At 59.1% G+C, this 18,194-nt stretch overlaps 1 protein-coding gene across 2 annotated transcripts in view; it reads left to right on the plus strand.

Moving 5' to 3' along the window:
- The first annotated feature begins 1,213 nt into the window (after positions 1–1,213).
- Positions 1,214–18,194, plus strand: part of EEIG1 (estrogen-induced osteoclastogenesis regulator 1) — a 36,119-nt gene continuing 19,138 nt past the window's right edge. The window contains exons 1-2 of one of the 2 annotated variants that reach the window (XM_082469387.1): positions 1,308–1,633; positions 14,042–14,209. In XM_082469387.1, coding sequence (XP_082325513.1) covers positions 1,488–1,633; positions 14,042–14,209 — 314 coding nt within the window. In that variant the 5' untranslated portion in view covers positions 1,308–1,487. Of the gene's footprint in view, positions 1,634–14,041; positions 14,210–18,194 lie in introns of both variants that reach the window. The other variant, XM_082469386.1, reaches the window with a different exon arrangement.

Raw genomic sequence — 18,194 nt, forward strand, 5'->3', positions numbered from 1 at the left:
GATAGAAGCTTGGAAAGGGAGAAGCTGGTTCTATCACAGGTTGTGTGATGAACTGCTTTAACTCAAGCCCTGGCGAAGCCTTTACAGGCACTTCCCTCCTCAGTGCTGAGAAATAGAGATTCGAAGCCAAACACCTGCATGCTGCATGGTCTAGTTCCGGCCACCTCTCTTGGGTGTGTTTTCTGAAAAATGGGACTCGCTACCTTCCGGGCCTGATCTAGTCGTCAACGAACTCAAATCTGGGAGGACACTGGAGGGCCACTTCAGCCATCGTGCTCATATTGTTTCTTCTCGTCATTGTTTCTCCTTTTCTTTTGCTCGCGCCCTCCGCCTTGCCGGCCTGTCGGCCCCGGCTTTCCGCCCCGCGACCTCCCACTGCCTCCCCAGGGCCCCTAGCCTTTTCCCTCCGCTCCGCCCCGACCGAGGAGGCGGGCCCAGATGGGCGACGCACCAATCCGAACGCCTCAAGCTGCCTCGGCCTCCCGCGAGTCCCGCCCCACGCCGCCGTCCGCCAATCGAGCTCCGCGCCCGCCCCGCCGGGCCGCCCAATCGTGGGCGGGCTGAGCCCCTGGCGCCCCGCCCCTCCCGCGCTCAGCGGCGGCTCCGCGGGCGGCCGCGCTGGGCCTCGGCATTCTCCGAGCTGGGCCGCGCAGCGTCTGGCGGGCGGTGGCGTCGGGATCGCAGGCGGCGGCGCTGCTGCTTGCGGGGGTGCTGGCCAGAGGCGGCGGGTGAGGCGGGTGAGGTGGGCGCCACCGGCAGGCCGGAAGGGCGCCTCAGCTCCGCCGGAGCCCGCGGAGCGGGACCCAAGACCGAGGAGGAGGCGGCTCTCCTGCTGCCTGGAGCCCGGCCCGGTGCCCGCCGGGAGGGGGCAGTGGCTGGACGTTCCCAGCCCGGAGAGGCCCCCAGAGCTCCCGGCCGCCCCCTGGGGGTGCCCTCAGCCTCCCCGGACTTACCTGCGCGGCTGCCTGGCACCCAGGAGCGGGAGCGTGGGCACGGCGTGGGCGCCTACCCCCGGCCGCCAGCGGGGCGGGGGCGGGGCCGCCCTCGGCCTCACCGGGCCGCCCATCGCCCTCAGTCTCACCGGTCCGCCCGCTGCGCCCAGTCGCGCGGCGTGAGCTCCCTAGGGACCGCGGCTCGGGATGCTGTCCGCCAGCGCTGCCGCTCGCGCGCCGCCCGCCACCCCTTCCCTTGACTCCTGGGCCATGCCCCAGTGTTTACATGCCGGTGAAGCCCCCGGCCACTCCGAACCCCTCCAAGCCCCAGCTCCCCGAGGGTGAAGCCAACCGGCCTGCGAACTGGACTGGTAGTTCAGACCAGGGCCCTCCGGACGCAGATCCCCATCCGCTCTGCCGCCTCAGCCACCATCTGGGCGGGATCCGGCTCTGGTGTTTTGAGGAGGGGGTGTGGTGTAGGGAAAGGAATCCTGGGGATTTCTGGCTCCCCCCCTTTTTTTGGCCTTCGGGGCTTCAGACTCAGGGAACTCGCTCATGGCTTTTTTGATGAAGAAGAAGAAATTCAAATTCCAAACCACTTTCACCCTGGAGGAGCTGACTGCGGTCCCCTTCGTGAACGGGGTCCTCTTCTGCAAGGTCCGGCTGCTGGATGGCGGGGATTTTGTCAGCTTGTCGTCAAGGTAGGAGCTGGGGCAGGCCTGCCTGCAGGGAAGGGGGATAATGAGCCAGATCTAGCCACTTGGCGAGTGTGGAAGTGCCTCTTGGAGTCCAGAGAGTCCTGGAGATTATGTGTGTCTGGGGCAGGTTTGCACAAGGCAGGACTGAGTGATCTGGGAGGTCTGGGCCTGAGGAAGCTGGCAGGGTGCTGGGCACCCATCTGCAGGTGACCAGCCAGATACCTGGGGGTCTGTTGTTTCAGCCCCCTCGTGGGGCCTTGCACACACAGCCCACAGTAGGCCCATTCTGCAGACCAGTATGAAGAGCCCAGCGGGGTTTGGGCTCGAAGGGCTGAGAAGGGGAGGAGTGTTCCAGGGCATCTTGCACCCAGCTGGCCGCTCGGGCTGTCATATGATTTAGAGCCCGGGCCAGCCACAGGTTCCCTGGCACTCCCTGGCTCCTGGGAAGGTCCAGCCCCAGACACTCCTGGTCTGGCTGGAGGGTGGTGGCTGGATTTTGGCCTGCCCAGCCCCCTCTGAGTCACTGCCCTCTTCTGGCTGGAGCTGGGCTGCTTTGCATTGCAAATGCCCTTGTCAAGGAGGCTGCTGCCCTCTCTGAAAGAAAGAGGCTCGGTCAAGTTTAGTTTTTGTGTTCTTCCCCATCCTGCAGGTCCAGCTGCCCGGCTCATTGCTGAGGGCGGCTGAGTTCCCAAGCTGCGCCCACTGCCTGGGCCCATCTGGGGTCACATAGTCCTGGAGTGTGACAGATGGGAGTTTGAGTCCTAGCTCGGCCACTGTGGGCCCAATACAGGTCTCTCTGTCAGAGTTGTGAAGAAGTTTCAGCAGAGAGAATGCGGTGCAGGGCCTGGCCCAGTGCCTGTGACCCACTGGCTCCCTTCCTTGGTCTGTCCCTTTGCTCCTCAGGCCTCCTTGTGGGCCCAGTTAGCTGGAGCTGCCTCACAGTTCTGAGATGGGGTGCCTGTTACGGATGGAGAAACTGAGGCCCAGAAAGAGGGAGTAAGTGGCTTGCCAGGGACCTCGAAGGAGGCAGTTGTCGACTGAACTTGGCCTGTTTGGAGACCTGTTGGATGAATCTGGTGGTCGAATGTTCTGCTGGGAGGAGGGAGAGGAGGCATACAGCCTAACCCAGATTTAGGAATCTCCAGTGTGGGACAGGGTGGGGTGCCTTTTCTGTGCACTTGGGTCCGCTCAGGCTGGGAGCTGCTTATCTGAGGAATTCAGACGAGGGCAGCCCTTTGCTGTGGGGGTGGGAGGCTGTCCTCGTTGCCTGGGAAGCCTGTGATCCCGTGGCCACCCACAGAGTAGCCCAGCCTTTCTGGGAAAGGGCTGTGGTGCTCAGAGCTAGGGCCTGGGGTCAGCCAGTGAGTGGCCGGGTGACCTAGGGCAAGTTACCTAAACTCTCTGATTCCAAGAACCAGCAATTATTGGTGCTTTGCTCCCTGTTTCACTAGCACCTCTCACTTAACCTGTTGACTATGCCATGGAGCAGAGTGGAGGTTGGGGGAGGCCTGTAGTATTGTTATTCCCATTTTATAGAGGTGGCTCAGAGGCTCAAAGAGGGATTGATTTCTCTGCGTTAATACAGCAGAGCCCAGATTCAAACTCAGGATGCGCTTTTAGCCTGTTCTGCCTTTGAGCCTTAGTTTCTTCTTCTGTGAAATGGGAGAAGTCATACCCACCCCTAGAGTTGTGATGGGGAATGGGTACTGTATATACCATGTCTGGCCAGGCAGATTGTTGCAGCAGCTGTTGTTACTATGGTACAGGGGCCCAGGCCCCAGCCCCTCCTAGGTCTTGGGGGGACCAGGTGGAGTCAGCAGAGGGCCTACATCTGACCTGAGGGCTGGGGGCAGGGTCTTGGATCCTACTGAAGAATTAGTATTCAGCCCCAGGCTGAGGTCTCAGCTGGCTTCCCAGGCCCTGGGGTCACTGTCACCCTACCTGTCAGCATTTCAATTGCCCTAAACCTGCCCCCTCATCCGGGAAAGTCTGGAAAGTTCCAGGTCTCAGCCCACAGTGTCTGGATTTCACCTCTCTCTCCCCTTCTTCCCTCTTGGCAAGGGGCCATGGATTCCCTGAACCCGGCTGAGCCTGCCTAAACAGGCTTTCCCAGCCCTCATCCTGGATGAAACCTGAGTGGCATGAGGAGGGAAGAGCTGACATTGAACCCCACACAACTGGGCACTTAGTGGGCTCTGGGTACCTGTTTGCTGCTGGGCATGTGTGGCTGGAGGGAGCAGACACGTTGGGACCTGAGGCTGCTTTAGAGCTGCTTTGGCTTTTGCCCAGGAGATGGGGGTTCCTGGGTTCCTACCCTTCCACTCCCATCCCACACACCCTGGTCTGCAGCCTGGGAGCCCCTCTTCACAGCCCACCTCTCCAGAGGGCCAAGGCCCTATTGTTTTCGAGGTGGGGTAGGGTCAGGGGTGACGAGACCTGCTTAGTTTATTAGCACACTGTCCGTAACCCCAGAGACCCCTGACATGTCCCAGGGTGTGGGGGTGGTGGCAGCATGGGTGGTGTCTGAGCAAAGCAGGCCCAAGGCCCCACTCCTGCAGCAGCCACCCTCCTAGCTAGAGTGTTTCCCTGTGTGTTGGGTGCCATGGCAACAGCTGGGTACACAGCTCCAGCCTGACCCAATTTGAGCAGGTAGAACAGGTGGTACATTGCACTGTTCCCCAGCCTCATCTTTCTGAGGCCTCCTTATGAACCATAATCCTCACAGCTACCGTGTTCAGTGCTACGTGCCAGGTGCCGTGCTGAGTGTTTTTGCACATGCTGTGTCTGTTCATCCTCTCGGCCATCCGGAGAGGTCACCTGGCTAGAAGTGCAATTGGGAAAATAACCATTTTATCATTAGGGTTTAAGCTGCCTTTGACTGTGCATTATTAGATGCCAGGGACCTGCTGAGCACCTCGAATGCATGATCAGCTGAGTCCTTGAACCACCCCGTGAGCTGATGAGGAAATTGGGGTCAAGAGACCTAAAGTGATGGACCCGTGTCACTCAGCGAGGGAGTGGCAGAGCTGTGATTTAAATGTGGGCAGGTCCGGCTCCAAGGCCCTGCCTTGCCTTGGTGGCAGAGGGCTTGAAGTAGCTACAGCCTCATGTCATGTCCTCAGACTTTGGAAGGAGGTTCTTTTTACTGGGTTGGATGGTACAGGGAAATCCAGATTTGGATCATTTCAAGGCACTGGGCTAGATCCTGTGAGATCTGAGGAAAAGGGGCCTCGGGGCCACAGGTGGGGGTGGGGCTGAAGTCCACTGCTGTGGACTTGGTGCCAGGCACGGGCTGGCACTGGGGCACAATGGGCATTTGCCAACGTCTCTGCCTAGAGGCCTTCCAGCAGACGCATCCAAATGGCATCTGGGAGGCTTTCCTAGGGGTCCCAGGAGGGATGCGTCCCAGCCAAGTCTGGTGAGTCGGGAAGCAGTGGACCAGGCTGTGGTCTCCCTAGGGCAGGCTGGGCACAGGCTTCCAGCCTTGAGCCAATCTGTCTTTCAGGCAGGAGGAATCCCAAACATCCTGAGAGGTCTCTGTGCCGAGCTGGCTCTGGTCCTGTGGCCTGCCCCATGCACGTGGCTGGTGGTGGGAGGGAGCGAGAGGGAGGCGTTGATTTACCTAACAGCAAGTCCTCTCTGGAGGAGACAGGCAGGGCTAGCCTCCTAGGCCAATGGATGGGGAAACTGAGGCTGGGGACAGAGAAGTCACTTGTTCAGGGTCACTTCATAGGAGGAGCTAATGGCACAGCCGGATGGGCTCTGGTTGGCCCTGACTTCTGTCCCCTCTGCAGTATCCCTCTTTGCACGAAGGGGCAGGCTGGGTCAGAAAGAGAAGAGGGGCCCCTCCGATGGCTCTTCCTGCTCTGCACTTGGGTGCCAGGCTGTCTAAGAAGCAGACTGTGTGACTTGGGCAGGCTCCCACCCGTCCTTTCTTTTTGGCAACTTTGAATTCTCAACTATCTCTTCGGTGGGGTTTTTATTTGGGCATCCTTTTGAAAGAGGGCATGCCTGCTCACAATACAGGTACTGACTTCTCTCTGTGGGCCTGGCCTTGAGCAGGCCAGGACGGGAGACCTCCGAGGGATGTTTGGGATTTGTGGGGGGCATGAAGAAGACCTTGGACAGGTCAGCTCTGCAGCTGGAGGCCCTGTGCCCAGGCCTGGGGAGGCCAGGTCTTTGCACACACACACCACAGGCTTGGCTGGGCCTCTGCTTCCCCGAGGCCCTCTCCCTCCCTCCTTGGAAAAGGCTGCAGCTGCCAGTTGAATCTGCTGCCCTGTGAGGCCTGCTCTCATGCACATCTTAATGTGGAGGGAGGGTCATGTGGAGATGGACACACAGTTCTGTCTCTTGGGCCCAAGGGTGCAGGGATGTGGAGGTGCAGTGGGACCCTAAGGCAGGCAGGACATCCACTTCCCTTCACAGATCAGGAGCTCTGGAGACTGAGTCGGGAGGGGGGGGGAGGAGGAGGGGGAGGAGGCTGGCAGGCACAGGTCCCTTTTCCACATTTACCGAGCACCCTCTTGGTCCTGGGCTTTCAAAGGTGACCGGGACCAGACAGCCTTGCTCCCATGGAGCTCCCCATGGGGTGGGGGCAGTATGCCTGCGGGCATCACAGAGGAAGGGCTTCCCTGAGGAAGTGACCCTTCATGGGAGCCTTGTGGGCCGAAGGGAAAGCCCTCCCTATCACAGTGATGTGCCCCATCCTGAAAGCATAAGCTCCGTGAGTTTGGGAAGAGGTCAGGCAGAGGTCCCCAGCTGGAAGGCACTTGGTCAGTGATCTAGGCAAGGGGCTGGCATGGTTGGGGAATGGAGAGGGGTGGCACGGGGCTGGCTGCAGTAAATGAAGATGGGGGTAGCTGGGCTGGACAGTTCCTGGCTTTGGGGGTCCAGGCGAGGGGCAGGGGGGCAGTGTGCCTGGATGCTGGCTCTTGGCTGCCAGGTGGAGAAGATGCCAGGGTGCCTGACCGGTACTCAGTAAGGGAAGTTGGAGTTGTGGCCTGGCTGGGCCGTGGCAGGCAGAGGGAGAAGAGTGGGCACACTGGAGAGAAGGTGGGCGGGTAGAGCCGGCAGGTGGGTTTCCTTGTCCTCAAGCTCCTGGCACCACACCCAGCACTTAGTAGGTGCTGGAAGATGGAAGTTCAGAGAGTGCACAGTGGCCAAATGCGGCTGGGGTTTTGTTGCCCTATACAGTGCTCTAAGAGTTTCTGACAGCATAAACAAAAATCTTTTAAATCAGAAGATCGAGCAGCGGTGTCACGTGGCAGCATCTGGCCCAAGGGGCTTTGCGCTACCTCCTCCATGGGCTGCCTGCTCTGGGCTCCTGCTGACCCCCTGCATGCCCTTGGATCCCTGACGGTGGTCTGCCTCCCTCATTTACTCGGGCCAGCCTGGTCCCCGGGGCCCTTGTGGAAGGCCTTCCGTGCACAAGCTGGGGCCTGAGGAGGCGGGTGCTTGTGGAGAGATGTCTTGCTGGCAGGCTGCAGAGACCACCCATGGCAGCCAGGCTGTGGCACCAGGCCAGCTGCGGGCTCCCTTGGGGTCAGCCTGTGCGTGGCCTTGGTGTCTGCTCCTTGAGCCCAGCCTTTGCCGCCAGCTGGCCACACCATTGGCAGGTGCCACCCTGGCAGCCCCTGCCACCTGCCTGCCAGCCTGGCTGTGGCAGAGCCCTGACCCGAGGTGATCTGGCCCTGTGGAGCCAGGGCTGTTCCCCGAGGCCTGTTCCTCACTTTGATCTCTGTTCTGGGAGCTACTCTGGCCAGGGGTTCTTAGTAGCAACCACACCGTGTGTCGGAGGGCCCCGAGTGCCTTTGAACTCTGCTTGTTCACTACCTGGAAGTCCTGACTTGCATTCACGAAGCCCTGCCTGGACCTCATGATAGCTGCTAGCATGTCTGCTCACGGGCCTCACGAGCCTGGGGACTCAGTATGTGGAGTCTGGTGACTGCTGTGTGGTGACCTTGCGGTCACTTGCCCGCTGCTGGGAGGAGCAGTATAGCACCCATGGCAACCAATATAGATTTATCCTCATCTCATCAGACAGCCACGGAAAGGTTTGAGCAGGGGAGAGACATCAGATTTGCTTAGAACGAGACCTGGAACTAATTTGGGGCGAGGGCTGTCTCTCTTCATTATCCAGTTGGCCTGGCAAGTGCTTTGGGTTCTGGGGCTACCAGACCTGCCCCCAGGGCCTCAGATGTGCTCTGTGACCTGAGGTCTATCACCCTTGGGCCTTCTGGCTCTCCACGAGGTCACACTGTGCCGTTGGTGGCCTTGGTGAGGCCTGAAGCTGCCCAGCCTGTGCCTGGCCTTGGTGTCTGCTTAGGACTGTCGTTGCAAACCCTCGATCTCTGCTGTGAGCTTCTTTTGGTGGCCTGGGCTTGGAATGGCTCTCAAATGCAGGCCTGGAACCACCCACCCCCCCATCTGCCCAGATGTCAACTGGGAGTGGCCAGCCCGCAGTTGGGAGGAAGGAGCCCCGATGGAGGACGTGCCGCCTGTTTGTTCAGGCTGATGGCTTGCCCTGCACAGGCCTGGGGAGGACATTCCTGTCCTCTGCCTCTTGTCGCCTGTTTGACCTTGGGCAAGGGACTCAGTCTCTAAGCCTCAGGGGCTGCTGATGTCTGCCTCGCAGTGTTCTTGGGAGGATCAAGTGAGATAATGCCTGTCAAACGTCCAGCTCGGCTCCTGGCACGTGGTCGTGGTCGGCGCACTGGATGCTCTGCCGCCCATCCTTCCACCCATGGCTGAGTCAAGGTGGTGGGCTGGATGGCGCACCTCAGTTGCCCTTCTGTGGCAGCTGGAACTTCCCTGTGGGCCAGGACTGACTGGGGTGCTGTCTCTGTCTCATGATTCTAGGGGTGCCGTGGGGAGAGGCTACTTCCGGAGGGGTGGGAAGCAGGTGAGGAGCACACCTAGTGTCTAAGGAGCTGGGCCTCACGCTGGAGCTCAGGGTCCCCAGTGGGGCCTGTGCACTTTCTTGCCTCTGTTGGCTTGAACCTGCCCTGTCTTGGGGTGCTTGGCTCCGAGCCAGTGAGAGCTGGAGTGCTCCCGGGGTGGGGCGGGACTAGGGTGTAGGGGGCTTCTGCCTGCGGGAAGGGGCCCTCTGCACAGCCAGTTCTGGGACCCACTCTGGCAAGCAGAAGACCGCCCCCCACGTGAGGCAGAGGGCAGACTCTGCTGGGGGACGGGGGAGCAGGGGAGAAAGCCAAGGGCCCTCGGTGGGTGGCAGGCCCCTGGTGCTCCCTGACTTTTACCACACCTGACTTTTCTAGTTGTTTGCTTCTGCAGTTGCCTTGTCCTCAAGCTCCCTGCCCCCGCTTCTTCACCTGGCTGAACTCCTGCTCAGCCAGAGAGCCACCTCCTCTGGGAGGCCTTCCCTGGCCTCTTTTGGCCTTGTACACCCCTGTGGGCCATGCATCTTAGCTCCTGCCCCAGACCGTGGGCAGGAGTGGCCTCTGTTGCATCTTACTCCTGGGGCTTCCTGCCGAGGGTTGGCGCTGACGCAGGGCTGGAACTTTTCTCCCTTGGCCCTGAACCAGTGTGGGCGCTGATGGTGCTGGACCAAGTGCCAGTCACCGCCAGCTGCTTGGGCCCAGCCCCTCCCCACCCTGGTGCGGGAGGTATCAGCGCGTGTCAGGAGCAGCCCTCGCCTGCATACCATGCAGCTGGGCACTGCCTTGGGCTCAGAGGCTGCGATTGAGAGGCAGCTGGCCGCACCGATGGGTTGTGTCGCGTGGCCCCTGTGTGTGGAGTGGATGCTCCTGGGGGATGGGGAGGCGGCGGAGGCTGGTGCCTGCCCCGGGAGGCACCTCGGCAGCTACTCACTGGCTCTGTGACCGTGGCCAACAGCCTTGTCCTCTCAGCCTGGGCTTGCTCCTCCATCAAGTGGGGTGCGGGTGCCCATGTGGGGGCGGGAGGGCTCCCTAGATCAGGGCGACCTACTCGCACAGGGCCCGGCACCCGGCAGCTGAAACCAGACTAAACGTGCTGGGGAGGGCGCTGGGGAAGGCAGAAGTCTGCGCCCTTTTTGCACGCAAGGCGCCCTTACTTCCCACCACTTCCTCTGTGCGAGTGCTGGACTCTCTGCAGACACACAGAGGCAGCACACCTGCGACTCCCTGACCCCCAGGGACAAGTTCCTGAGCACCTTCTGTGTGTGGGGCCCCTGTGCAGCTTCCCGGGGTTCCAGCCCCGCCCCGCAGTGCCCTGCCCCGCAGTGCCCCGCCCAGGAATGGATGCTGGGCTCCGTCCCAGGGACAATGGGTGAGTAGGTTGGGGTGGAGGGGAGAGAAGAGCAGCACAGGGCAGAGGGAGGCAAGGGCAAGAGTGCTGAGCAGGGAAGAGCTAGTGGCCTGGGGGCTCGGAGTCGGGGGAGGCCACGGGGAGGGGCTTGGACTTCTCTGACCAGGGACCCACAAAGGGGTGTGAATCAGAGTCAGAGTTGTATTTTAGAACCCCCGAGGGCAGCCATGGGGTTGACCACTTGGGACTCCACATTGTAGGAGGGGAGGCGGCTGTCAGCTGAGAGGAGCGGTTTCCCACCTCTGTCATCATGGAATGATTAAAAACAAAACTCGAGCCTGCTGCGCAGCAGCTGGTGCTACTCACAACAAGGACAGTGTCGCAAACAACCTCGAGGGAAGGAAGCCAGACACAAGAGCATGCTGTGCAGTGCCGTTTATATAAAGTTCAAAAGCATTCTGATTAAAAAAAACCCATCCTGATACGAGTCAGGATGATGTTGTCTTTATTGGGGTGGCGGTCATGTCTGGAGGGGACTTCTGGGACCTGTAAAGTCCTGCTTCTAGGAGGCTGATTACACAGGACTGCTCTGAGAGCCAGACAGCTGTGCACTGACGTGTGCACGTGTCTGTGTGAGAAAGGCCTTGAGACACCGACACCTTTGATCGTGCTGGGCACCTGAGACCCTGGAGGAGGTCCTCAGGTCTTTCCAGGGTCTTTCTGGCAGGGCAGCCTGAACCATCCCTACCCAATAAGCATCACTTATGAGCCTTAGGTCAGCAGTTGCCAGCAGTCTTCTCTGGCTGGGGATTTTCCTCTGCCTCTTGCAAACCCTGGCAGGGGCTGCTGGGTGTGGGACTTGGCGGTTCAGAAGGAGGGCGGGCTCCCAAGGCTGCCAGACCACCGGATCTCTCTGAGCCTCACTTTCCTCTTCTGTGAAATGGGGTGATAAGTTCCTTCTTGGTGCTTGGATTAAGTGGGTTACCACTCCCCTGCCCCAACGCCCCCGTTAGGTGCCCAGCATAGCCCCCGGCACAGAATAGTGCTCAGGAAAGGCTGGCAGTGGTTGGTATTAATGCAGGGCAATCATTGGAGAGGATCCAGGGGTGGGAGCAGGAAGGAAAGGTTCACCTTCCTCCTGCTCTCCCCTTAATTGTTTCTCTTCTCTCTTCCTATGTTTCATCCATTCAGCAAACATTTGTGATTAGAGCCAGGCTGCTGCCCTGGCCCTGCACTGGGCACTGGGTCCAGCATTGGCTGAGACAGCCATGGCCCCTGACCTTGGGCCCATGAGCCAGGGGAGACCATTAGACACATCAGCTCTCCAAGCAGTGCTGAGCACGGTGGGGGAGGGGCGGCATCAGCCACTCCTGCCTGCTCTGGCCCTGACCGCTGTCTATGGGGATGGGCCTTTGACTGGGTACTCTCCCTGAATGCGAGAGAAGGCCTGACCCAGGGCTCCAGCACCTCCTAAGGGTTTTCTGTCGGCTAAAGAGGAATCACATGGACCTGGGTGAGAATGGCCATGCCCCTTTTGGATGCAGACAAGACCAAGGCCCAGGTTTGTTTCCCAGTGTCCCACTCAGGCCTGGCTCGTAGTAAGTGCTCAGTTAATGTGTGTGGACTAAGTGAATGACAGGGGCAGCGATTAGCCCAAGGTCAGTCCATGAGTCTGCAGGAGAGTCAGCTGTCTGGGGAGGAGGTGGAGATTGGTGAGTCCGGGCCTCCTGGTCCCACCTGACCCCGAGCCCTTTGTCTTGTGGTTGGAATCTCAGAGAGCTGCTGAGGATGGCCAGCAAAGCAGGTCTTAGTCTGTGCTGGTTTTGTGAGGAGACGTGACTCTGGCTGAGTGGTCCATGATTATTCCTCGGTCACCTCAGAAGTCCAAGGAGCCGTGGGGAATGCGGTGTGGAGCAGTGGGAACACCTGGGGGCAGATCCAGAGATGGTGATGACCTCTGACCCCTCAGTGACTACAGAGAGCTGGAGAACATGACCTGACCACAGCTGGAGGCCCCTTTCCTGGAGGTGGAAATATCAGTGGAAGAAGGTCTAGGGTGGCCCTTATTGGGAGCAGCGCTGTGAATATCACTAATTTAGTCATCAGAGACTTACTGAGCACCTCCCATGTACCAGGTGCCATCCTTAGGACATGGGAAGCAGCAGTGAGTGAAACAAAGGCCCTGCCTCCAGGACCCCTGCGCTCTGGGACATGGAAGCCTCCTTCCGTTTTCACCATTAATAAGACCCGTGTCCAGAAGAGGAAGTAATTTGTCTGCAGTCGTTGTGGGGAGGGTGCTTTCAGGAAAGGCTATGGGGTTGGGTAGGGGCTCAGAGGACAGGGACATCCCTGTGACTCACTTGAGTCCAGCTATTCAAGGAACTGGGCTCCGGGGATGGGGATACCTCCCTCCCGTTTCTTCCCTTCCTTGGGTGATTCAAACACCACTCAGGCGTGAGTCAGCCAGGAGCAGCCTGAGCATGCCTGGGCTACCTGCCCGTCCACCTCCCAGGACGTCCCAGCCAGGTTCAAGGTCTGGGGAAATGTCCTGATCCATGGTCCTGGGGTGGAGAAGTGGGGCCTCCATCAGGGCCCTGGCTTCCTGTTGGACCATCTGTCTCAGAGTTACTTTCGATGGTAGCGGCCATATCCCCCTTTCAGTGTGAGTGTCCTCTGGGTATGTGCCAGGCCCTGTTCTCTCATTAGGCCTTTTAGCAAACCCGTGAGACAGGGTAGGGCAGTGACTGAGGCCCAGAGAGGTCATGTCCAGTGAGTGGCAGATCCTGGCCTTGGTCCCCAGCCTATCTGCCTCCTGTACCCTTGTCTTGTGAGTGAGTGGTCCCGCTGGGGATCTCAGGGGCTCAGGAAGGGAAACTCCCTGTGCACAGCCAACCCCACAGCTCCGTGTTTTACAGTCGTGGGTTCTGGAACGGAGGAGGGAACATTGCTACTATAGCCCAGCTGCGGCTCCTTGCTTTGAATTTCGAGAGCCTGGGCCCAGTTTAAGATTCTGAGGTCAGACAGCTATGGGTTCAGATCAGATCACGGCCTTCTCCAAGCCAGACCTGGGGTCGGTGGCTTCTCTGCTCTGAATCTCAGTTTCCCTGCCTGTGACGTGGGGATGATGGTAGCTACCTCCCAGGCTTGGCGTGTGGACTCCAGGAGGTCAGGCAGGGAGAGCTCTCAGTTCAGTGCCCAGTAAGTAGGAAATGCCCAGGAGGCAGGAAGCTGACATTATGGACTTTTATAGGAACATTTCCCCACTCTCCCTTCGACCCTGGATTGACCAGGCTTGGTCCCCAACACCAGCAGGTCTTGACGAGTTTGGTCCAGTGCCCTGCCCCACTGACCGTACACTTTGACCTCATGACCACCCCTCCTTTAGGATAAGACTGGTCTCAAGGCCGCCTCTTCCCTGGTATTGAGACTCGTGAAGGGTCAGCCCACAAAGCGCAGGGACATTGACGGCTGCTGCTGTCCCCTGAGAACAGCTTTTCTATCTTAGAGCATCTTCCCAGCGGTCCTGCAGGGCGGTGGGGGGGGGGGTTGTTCCTGAGGTAGGGCTTGGAGGTGCAGTTCACCCCTCACCTCTTGAGTGACCTGCGGACTCCCTGAGTGTCCATTTGCTCATCTGTGAAGTGGGTGCTGATCGTGTCTGCAGAGGGTACATGCTTGAGCAGCACCTGGCACACAGAAGGGTACCTGGGAAACAGGAGCCAGGCTGGGCCACATTTGGTGATGGGGGCACCTTCACCCAGGTGCCTGGGTTTGGACCAGCACTTGGTCAAAGCCAGCAGTTTACTTTGGATTCCTTTCAATGGCCTGCTCTCCTCTTGGGCTGTGCATCAGTTGAGAATAGCATGCCCACACATTCGCCTGGGTGACAGGGAAGCTCGAGCTGCCTGCAGAGCCTGCCTCTGGGTCCAGGCACCTCTGCGAAGGCAGAACCAGGGAGGCAGCGTGCCTGTGTCTGTAAAATGGGGAAGCCAGCATCTGCCCACTTTGGGTTTTTTGATGCGGTTCCAGGTTACCGGGCTGGTGAGTAGCAGGAGTAGAACCCAGGTGCCTCTGACTCCGGAGTCCTTACTCCTAATACTGATGCCTCTCCACCAAGCCTGAGTGGCTTGACTTCTAGGAACTTCTTGCTGCCTCATCGTGTCACAGGAGGCGGGGCTGGCTGTGTCAGAACTGCAACAAGCTGCTTCCCCTGCATGCAGCCCTGAATTCCTGGCAGGAGCCAGATGCTGCTGGGCGGCCACGTTGGCCACGTCACTGGAATGGAGGCTCTACCGCCCTGCAGCCCCTGGACACATGCCTTGCCTGGTCCCCAGGGTGGGCCCCTCCCCAGGCGGCTGTACTCTCTTCTCTCAGGCGGCTGTACTCTCTTCTCTTCAGGGAAGCACAGGCAGATGTTGTCGATTTAAATTGTTTCCTTATTAGACTCTCGCCTTTCCTGGGCGAGACCCAGCCTGGGCTGGGTTTCATCAGCCGGGAACCTTGATTGCATCACTGTGACTGCTCGCTCTTCCAGAACCCCGGCCAAGGACCAAGGTCGGGGAGATCACGGAGTGGGTGTGGCTGAGGAGGTGCAGGCTGGACGTTGTGACTGCTGGCCCAGCGGGGAGGGATTCATGCGATGGGGCCTTGCTCTGGTTATCTCTCATCCTGGGGGCAGAAGGGGAGGAATCCGGGGACCAGCCCTTTCAGGAACACAGGAGGGCAGTGGGGCTGGGAGCCCCTGGGGTCCCACTCAGTTCTCATGGATATGCCCTCGCTTAGCCAGGTGCCCAGCTCCTGCCTCAGAATCACCTGGGAGCTGGTTTAAAAAGTCCAGTCCAAGGCCTGCAGCAGTGGTTCTCAACCAGGGGTGACTTTGCCCCCGGACAGTTGGCAATATCTGGAGACATTTTTGGTTGTCACAACTGGAGTTGTGCTACTGGCCGGATGCTGCCAAACATCCTGTAATGCACAGGACACCCCCCCAAAAAGCAGAACGGCTTAAAATGTCAGTAGTGCTGAGGCTGAGAAACCCTGCCGTAACAGAGTCTAGTTCTGGCAGGGCCTGGGAATCTTCATTTGTGACAAGCCAAGGAATTTTCAGTGTTGACTTGAGTCTGAGAAGCTCTGTCCTCCCAGGCCTCACCACCCCCATCCGTAGATAGTGGCCACAGTTGAGCTGCCCCCTGCCAGGCAGGCTCTGTGCTGGGTATACGGTGGTGACCAGACGGATGTGCAGACGAGTACTTGCAGCCAGGCTGCTGGGGAGGTGAGGGACTGAGGGTGGGTCAGGCTGGAGCCCTTCCATGGCTCCCCACTGATACCCCGGTTTCCCTTCTCTCAACTTCCTGCTCTGAGACCACTGCTGGCTGTGCCTTCACTCCGACTCCGGGGAGGGGCCCCAGATGGTCCCTGTCTATGAGGACCCTGCGGGCCGTGGGCAGCCTGTGGCCAGGAGGTGGCTCCCATGGAATTGACCCCTCATCATCTGCGTGATGGAGACTGGGGGGTGCTAATGCTCTGAGATCTTGCTGCATTTCCTGGGCAGTGAGGCTGGTCTGGGCCAGGTGCTAGGGATGTGGCAGTGAGCCACCCTCGGGGAACCACGGAACCCGGACTCTGGGGTGGCCTTTTGCTGGGAGTCCCAAACTTCCCCATCTGAGAGGCCGAGGATGGTGGCTCACTTCAACCTGGTCTGCTGCCCTTCACAGCCTTTGAGGCATCTTGAGTTGTTGGGGCCCTGGGAAGAAGCATTCCCTCCTCTCAGGTGTCCACTTACCTTCCTGCTTCTGAAGGAAACCAACATGGGGAGGAGGTGAAGGTGTGGCCTTGGGTCAGCATCCAACCCTGTTGTTCTGTCCAACCTTGCTTGGGCTTGTTCTACCCTTCTCTGGACCTCAGTTTCTTCATCTGTAAAATGGGAATGATAATGGCACATACCTCCTAGGCTTGTGGTAGTTGCTCATGTATATAAAACACATGTCCTGTAGAACAAGCTCAGTGAACAGGACTGAGTTTTACTATTGATTAATTAAAGATGAACCTGGGAGGCAGGAGCGAGTGTTCTGGAGCGAGTGTTCTAGAGCGAGGGTCCCGCTCTGTGCAGCTCTGTCTTGAGCTCTGGGGAGGCAGTGGTGGCAGATAGGTGCCATCTGTGTGGGGCCCCGATGGTGGCCAGCTGCCTTTCTTGGTCACTGACACATGGTAGGGCAGGTGCTAGAAAGATGTGGCTACACACCCATCGTGCCGGTAGAATTCTCTGCATCGCCTCTCTGGGTGAGCAGTGGAGAAAGGAGCTGGACACGGCACCGCAGGGTCATGCGACAGCCCCACGCGGTGGGCAGTGTCACCCTTTCACAGATGAAGTCCAGGCTCCCGGTGGTGGGCCTCCGGGTCACTCATGCAGCCCTACCCTCACCTGCCTGATTACCCCCCTCCCCCCGGCCTTCTCTCGCCTCTTCCTGAGAGCCACCTCCTTCCTTCTGGGTCTTCCTGGGCTCTTCCCACCACCTGAACCATCTCCCCGTGTCTTCGCCCAGCCAACCGCAGCCTAGAGGTCCCAGCTGTGGCGTCACTGCCCCGACCAAGTCAGGCCCCCAGTCTGTTCCGCTTCCTCGCAGCCCCTTCCACTTCCTTGGAGGCTGGTGGCAGTTGTCAGTTGCTTTTTGTGTGAGTCTGTCTCCCCACTCAGCCGGGGGCTCCTGAGGAGGTCTGCTCCCGTTGTGTCCCCACACCCACGTGGGCCTGGCACCGAGCCGGCGTACACAGTGAGGCTTTGTGGATGCATCATAGAGGCCCTGGTCGGGATCTGGGGCCAGGGGAGCTCCGAGGGAGACACCAGCCTGGTAGGATGCTCTGCTCTATTTCAGGACAACCCAGAAAGAGCCGAATTCTGCCAGCGGGCTGTGGTGGGTGGAGAGGGCTCGTCCTGCCTCTCTGGGATTTGGACATCTAATTGTATATCTTAAAGCTAAAAACAAAACTCCCCTGAAAACCCAGTCTCTGTAATTACCTATCCCTGGCAGCATGGAGCTGGGGACTCAAGCCCTGAAACCCCAGGCTAGGGAGGCCATCTTCATCTCTTACCAAGGGGTGCGCGGTCCTGCCGGGAGGGTGAGTGTGGGCTCAGGCCTTGAATCAGGCAGATGGGCATTCAAATCCCTTTGCTTTTGACCAGCTCTTCTAACCTCACACCCTTTTCTCATTTTTCAATTTCAAGTTCAATTACAGAAACAATTCTTGGACAGACACGAAGACAGTGGCCCTGCGGTTCCTCACCCCACCTTAGCCAGACCGGCTCCGAGCTCCCTCCTTCCTTCAGCCATTGTCTTCTCCTGCCCCTTTGCAGGTGGAACAAGCCACTCGGCTTGGGAGCCCGGAGTCCAGGGCTCTGGACGGTGTCCTCTTCGGGCTTGGTGCCATCATCTTTACATTTCAGTTCTCAGCACATCCTGAGCCACATTAGCGGGGCAAGCGGGGGTTGGGGTGGGGGGGCGGATGCACAGTCCTGTGTGTTCTTAATGAGCATCTTCTGTATGATTTTTTGTCATAGATGCTCATTTGTCGTAAGTTTTTCACGCTCTTCCTCTTTCTGGCTCACTGCACCTGGGGAGTTGGGGAATGTATGCAGAGATCCACGTTTCCCACACAGGCCCTGTCCCTGCCCCCGGGGCCACAGTCCGTCGAGGTCATGGCTGGTGTCAAGCGGTGCTCAACTTTCAGGATCCTGGTCACCCTTCAGGGCTCTTGGCAGCGCTGCAGTGGGCCTTTGCTGTTCCTGGGGTGGCTTTTTGGCCTCTAGCCTCCTTGTGCCTTCTTTTTTTTTATTTTTTTAGTAAATTTATTTACTTATATTTATTTTTGGCTGCTTTGGGTCTTTGTTGCTGCGCGCGGGCTTTCTCTAGTTGCGGCGAGCGGGGGCTACTCTTTGTTGCGGTGCGCGGGCTTCTCATTGCGGTGGCTTCTTTTGTTTCGGAGCACGGGCTCTAGGCGCGCGGACTTCGGTAGTTGTGGCGCACGGGCTCAGTAGTTGTGGCTCGCGAGCTCTAGAGCGCAGGCTCAGTAGTCGTGGTGCACGGGCTTAGTTGCTCCGCGGCATGTGGGATCTTCCCAGACCAGGGCTCGAACCCGTGTCCCCTGCATTGGCAGGCGGATTCTTAACCACTGCGCCACCAGGGAAGCCCCTCCTCGTGCCTTCTTAAACATGTCAGGCACATTCCCACCTCAGGACCTTTGCACTGACTGTTCCTCGTGCCTGGACTGCTCTTCCCCCAGGCGTCTGTGTGGGTCACTCTCTCACCCCCTTCAGCTCTTTGCTCAG

Source organism: Balaenoptera physalus, assembly GCF_965194825.1.
Source record: "Balaenoptera physalus genome assembly, chromosome: 7".
Classification (NCBI taxonomy): domain Eukaryota; kingdom Metazoa; phylum Chordata; class Mammalia; order Artiodactyla; family Balaenopteridae; genus Balaenoptera; species Balaenoptera physalus.